A 6,152-nucleotide genomic window follows, 5' to 3' on the forward strand; every position below is an offset into this window, starting at 1 on the left:
GTCGGACACTGCGCAGCCGCAGGTCGTCTCATGTGACGTCTGCAATGTTTTGGTTTGTGCAATAAATAGTCAACAATCGACTGCGGCTGGGAAACGAGGGATACGTCGATTGTTAGAGCGTTTGTGGTTTCAGATTCTTTCTTTATATAACGTAAGTGGGTTGATTGTCTTACGAATTCCACAAGAAACGCGTAGTTTACGTTTTTTAGGTGGTGGGAATTCCGTATGGATGGAAATATAAAATCAGCTGTAAAGTTAGTTGCTTACGAGTACAGAGAATCTATCATGGCCGCTCTTCAAGGCAAATAACAGCAAGCAAATGTTTTCTGCATTCTGAAACCAAAATGGTTACACAGTTACGATTATCACTGACGTATACTGTATAGTGTACGGTATACTTGGTTTGAATCAATCAAGTGTTCAGGGGAGACACAGTGTTTTGGAGTGGCCATGTACAAGGAAGGTTCGAAGCTGGTTGGTGGTCACAGGTTTTAGGGCCACTACGTCAGCAGTTTCCTAACAAAGACATGTTGACCCGTTATAATGTTGAGTGACCGTTGTCATCAAGTTTAGGACATAAGATATCTTACAATGGATTTTTGTTGAACCATTTCTCCAAATAATTGTACACACAAAGGAAAGTGGGGCCATTCCTCAGTGGTTATTATACAGCGGATTATGTTCCTGTTTGGGCTGATATTGTTTACGTGGGTGATTTGGGCCAGCCCTTTGGAGCGGAGAGTACTTACTTGTCAATTTGGAAAAAAATAAATGATGAGTTAATTGACCTGCTTGTTTTCTATGGTCTTCTTACAAGGAGTTGTGGCCAGTAACACGTACATTAGCAGTAACAGTCCAAGAAGTACAGGCTGGTGGATAGTGATCTAACATTGACTTGTTTTAATATGAGTGTCACCAGGTATCATATGCTTGTTTTTCACACTTGGAACTAAGCAATGGTTTTTGCAGGAGTCAGCTGAAAAAGAAGCAGCTGAAAAAGAAGGAGCAATATGGGCTTTGGGGGGAGGGGGGGGGGGGGCTGCTGTTGGATGATCTTGGCTTAAACAAGTTAAAGTTTAGCACACAAAACTTAATGCTTAAATAATTTTAACTTAATCATTAATGGCCCATATGAAATTAAATTTAAAAGACTTGGTTAGATTCATCACAGTGCGTTCAAATACTTTTGTGTTTAACTTTTACTGTGATTTGAATTGAACAATTCTGATCTCACTTTGTTTGCTCTTTCAATTTTTATTACAATAGAACTAGTTCTTTTGGTGAGAGAACACTGTTAGACCGCTGTTAAGGACAATAAAAAATATAATTGCATGTCAGATATATATCAGAGAAGTCTTACATGGCTGATGATGTGTATTTTAGTTTTCACTGTTTATCTTTTTCCCAAAAAATTACAAAACTAAAATTATGTAATGCAGACAGCTGAAAACAGTGAAATGTCCCACTCCAGTCTAACCTGCAGATTATCATATTTAGGATAACGTATAGGGTAGTGACTGAAATAACTGTGCAGTAAGTACAAGAAGGCTATGAGTATTATACTTAATTGAAGTTAAAACCTAAACAATTTTTCCATTTCAGATCAGACATCTTTGGACATGGGGCGCATCTTTCTCCAGCACATTGGTGGCACCCGGGTGTTCTCCTGTGCCAGCTGTGACACCCAGCTCACTAATCGCTCAGAGTTGATATCCACCCGCTTCACTGGTGAGCTTCTCTCGCATCATGAATTTTGTGAAACTTAAACTGTTCAAAGAAACTTTGAATGTCACTCAGGCTCCTTTTGATGCCAAGTGGACACCCCCCCCCCCCCTCATTTTTTTAGACCTGAAAAATTCATTGAAACTTGAAAGTCAGGTGTTCAAAAAGAGGAAGTCTTAAAATGGGCTTAAATTTATAGAGGTTATCATCTGAAAAATGTAGCTCCGAAAAGGAGAAAGTCTTATACATTATGTTGGTAAAGGGGGGGGGGGGGCTCCGTTGGAATTTTGCACACTGTGTGAGTAGCTGTTGTTACCCTGGATCCCTTTTGATGCTTGAAAATATTAGGAAGTGCTCAATCTTTGGGAAGTGATACTTGAAAAGAAAAAAACTGGTGGAAATGTAGATGCTTGGGAGCCGGGTAGCTCAGGTGATCCTAAGTTTGTTTTTTTCCCACCATGTTGCGTGTTCGAATCCAGGCCGTGGCGGACACAGGTAAAATTTATGTGCAGACTCAAAGACGGTATCCATGTCCCACCCCCGTTTCACTACAGTGGCATGTAAAAGACCTATATTTTTATTAAGCTGTGTCTGCACCTGATAACTCGCAATTCCCTTGCAAGGAGTACACTGAAATTTCACATTTATACAGGCAGCTGACTGAAGTGTGGGTTACCTGTCAGGTGTGAATCTGTACAAATACATATGGTTGGATGACTGATGATTCACTGAATTAGCAGGAAGAGGGGGGGGGGGTGAACAGTCTCTATTGTGAACAGGAGCAGTTCAAAAGTGCTGTGGCAGTCAAGCAGTTGATGTAATATTGTAAATTTCAGTACACGCATACCTGTGATTAATTTCAAGCCTGATTTATTTTACTTAATACATTGGTTGCTGTTTTTTGTTAATGTTTTTTTGTTCCTAGTTTTTTTATTGTATTTGTTTTTGGTCAGTAAAATTCAAACCATCTGTCCACAGGGGCGACAGGGAGAGCCTTTCTCTTCAACCGTGTGGTCAACCTTAACTACAGTGAGGTCCAGGACCGCGTCATGCTGACCGGACGACACATGGTGCGAGACGTCACCTGCAAAAAGTGCGAGGCTAAGCTAGGCTGGATCTATGAGTTCGCCACTGAGGAGAACCAACGATACAAGGAGGGGAGAGTCATTCTCGAACGGGCCCTGGTGACGGAAAGCGAGGGTTTTGATGACCAGCAGGGACAAAACCAAAACGACAGTTGATGTGAATGGTGGTGCATACTGTGAACTTACAGACCGTGTACATGACAGTTTTAGTTCTGAAGACTGAAACGAAGCAAAAGCTACATCCCTCTCATGCCTGAGCTGTTCGGGCGGTGAGGACAGTGCAGATAATGTTGGACTTGGAGTGTCTGTTCCCTGTGTGTCAGATGGCGTTTGATATTATCACTGACTCCTGTGTCTTTGGTGGTTGTAGTGAAGTATGGAATGATGGTACTGATAAATAATGAATTGTACAGAGTGACGACATTGCAGAGTGACTAACGTATGTGATGTTGTGGAGGATCATAGACTCTTCTGAGAATATGAAGAAATGAAAAAAAGAAAAGAGTGGGGGGGGGGGGGGGGGGACATGGTGGGAAAAACAACTGAAAAATGGTAATAAAAATGATTTGTATTATACTCTAGGATTTGGGAGAGTTGCTCACTAATAGAATAGTTGGCAACAAACCACAGCTTGAATGAATTTGAAGCGGTGTAAGTCATTCATGCTGTAAGTTGGTTTGTTAACAGGACTGAAACAACAGCTTTTGCTTACCTGTGATAGCAGATTTTGTCCAATGGCTTTTTGACAGCAGAATTTGAAACATGTTAGATGAGTTTCGTGGGAGCCTGGTTAATGGTTTCGTAGTATCGACAAAAATATAATGTTATCGACATGACTACTTGGAAGCTTCTTTTTTTTTTTATATATATATAAACTGTTAGATTTGTTAAAAATGTTTTGGCAAGTTCATGATTTGATGAATGAATTGAAGAAGGAAATGAGTTATCCTAAGTTTGTTTTTATTTTGCCATGTGACTTGTGTTTGGCCTTTTCAACTTTGTTTGTTTGTTAATATTTGCAATGATAAGCTCTGTGTCTTACCGAAACTAAATTATTTTGATTTGACCTCAGAACTACATTACTTTCAGCATGATTCACTTGGTACAACAAAGTGGATCATGTGATGTCTTGATTTCAAGCGGCCTTGTTTTTGAGTTAAAGAGAAATCCATGAACAGATCTATACAATTTCCTACAAAAAAAAAGAGAAAAAAACCACAACCACCAAAATTGAGTCATTTGATGGACTTCAAGCCAATTTAATCGGTCATTTCAAGTTTAAAAGTGTCAATGTCAGTGACTGACGAGTCTGAATTAATGAATGCATTTGATTCTCAAGGGTTTTGTGGTTGAACTTGAAAGCTGTGATGTGCAAGAACACTGGTCCAACTTGTAGTATTAAACAGGGATGAAAATTCTCTGTTTTTTCCGACTTTCCCGATTATTTTCAATGGGCCATCCGATTTATTTGTGCGATTCCGTTTTTTTTGGCTCACAAAGTGTAGCCTATGCGATCGTAACTTTGTCTGTCTGTGCGTTTGTGCGTGTGTATGTCTGTGGTAGAAACTTTAACATTTCGTCATTTGAAGACGTCACATTATGGCGTAAGAGGGTTAGACGTCACGCGAAGGAATTACTGAAAGTCTCGGTCATTGTTTTTTGAGCGGGCCGAGACTAGTTGGCAGTTGTGTCGTAGATTGTTGACACTCTCTCTCTCTCTCTCTCTCTCTCTCTCTCTCTCGTCAGTGGTGCCCCAACAGTCAACAAAGACTGGTACGATGATGATTTGTGTGCATATTTATAGTCTGTTTCATTCATGTTGCCTGTCATTTGCATTACTAATTAGAGCTGGATATATTTTGATAAGTAAACGTTAGAGTGTACACCAGATGGTATCCTCACAATTTAAACTTGCCATACCATTATTTTACATATTAATAACTTGTTCCAAGTTCATTAAGTAGTCTGAATTCCTGTTTTAGTTAACAAATGAGGAGTTTTGTAGCTGCTACAATTACTGTGATTTCCTTTCGCAAAAGGCCACATTTTCAGCTCTAAATTCCTAAATTTCCCTTGACCCCGCCGGGGCCTTGGCAGCCCCTGGACCCCGGCCGATTTCAGTTTTTTTTAACAAGGCAATTTTCATCCCTGATTAAAGTAGTAGTAATATAATTATGTCTCATAGTAATTAGTATTATCATCTTTGACACAGTCGCATGTTAACAAAATATTGAAAGACAAGTTTCATAAGTTGCTTAAGTTGTGTGCAGGTATTTAGATACACAAAACTGTTCATGAAGTTGTTTTCTGTGTTTGACAGAGTGATTTGTTACAACATTGTTCACGGATAAGATTCTTCGTTTGAGCCAGGCCTATGTAGAGCTCAAATATTGTATGTGAGTGAATGGTTTGCATGAAATGAAATACCAGAAAAATGTGTTTGGTGTAAAGCTGGATGCGTGGTGATTAGGTGTAAAGCTGGGTACGTGGTGATTAATTTATTGCTCTGTTCCTTTGCGGTTTTTTTTCTCTTACAAACTACAATTTGTAGAAAGCTTATGTCTTGCTTCCAAAAATGCAATTTTTGTCTTGTTGAAGAATTAAATATTTCCAAGACTAGTACATGAACTATGGCACTTCCTCTGGATTAACTGCATGGTAAAATTGAAAAAAGCACACATAACCTAAATCTTTACGAAGTGTAACAGAGATATCTGTATGACCACAGTTTGTAACTACTCAGTACATATAGCTTCTTGGTGAGATATTTATTCTTCATTCTGTGACGAAGAAGATACTGACTGAGCATGATCCTGGGTGAACTTTGAAAAACAAATTCTGGCCTTTTCATCTGTCTTCCAATTACTATTTATAAAAATGAATAGCATACAAATGTATTATACGAACAGTGAAACATATCATCCACTGCAACGTGTGGCTATTGACAGTGATTTGTTTCTGTCAAATTTTTCATTTTGATGGATGAATTGCAACTTTTCTTCTCTGAGAAACTCAATACCTGCATAGATCTATAGTTGGTTATCACAGATAGCTTGTCAAGCAGATCAATTTTGTTACTATTTAAAATTTACTGATGAAAATTTTTCCTGTTTTCAAGTGCACTATACAGCTACAGACATACACACAGACAGACAAATGTGCGCATGGATATAAACTGGCATACACACAGGCACGCAGGTAAAATTATTGGTCTCACAAAAACTTATGTAAGGTCAGATACCCTTATGCATGCGTGTACGTCACACGCTTTCCTTCTTTGCCACTACTAAAGCAAATGTGTGCAAGATTGTATGTTACACGCTTTGGAGCATGTGCAAGAACGGA

At 39.1% G+C, this 6,152-nt stretch overlaps 1 protein-coding gene across 2 annotated transcripts; it reads left to right on the forward strand.

The window, feature by feature from the left end:
* Positions 1–17: 17 nt before the first annotated feature.
* On the forward strand, positions 18–3,320 carry LOC138951681 (protein yippee-like 5). Of its 2 annotated transcripts, none has more exons than XM_070323237.1 (3): positions 18–151; positions 1,603–1,728; positions 2,701–3,320. In XM_070323237.1, the coding sequence occupies exons 2-3, from the start codon at positions 1,620–1,622 to the stop codon at positions 2,961–2,963; spliced, it is 372 nt and encodes a 123-aa protein (XP_070179338.1). In that variant the 5' UTR covers positions 18–151; positions 1,603–1,619; the 3' UTR covers positions 2,964–3,320. The 2 variants fall into 2 exon arrangements, with proteins under 2 accessions (XP_070179338.1, XP_070179339.1); XM_070323238.1 differs by lacking the exon at positions 18–151 and adding an exon at positions 820–919.
* The last annotated feature ends 2,832 nt before the right edge of the window (positions 3,321–6,152 follow it).

Source organism: Littorina saxatilis, linkage group LG17 (genome assembly GCF_037325665.1).
Source record: "Littorina saxatilis isolate snail1 linkage group LG17, US_GU_Lsax_2.0, whole genome shotgun sequence".
Taxonomy (NCBI): domain Eukaryota; kingdom Metazoa; phylum Mollusca; class Gastropoda; order Littorinimorpha; family Littorinidae; genus Littorina; species Littorina saxatilis.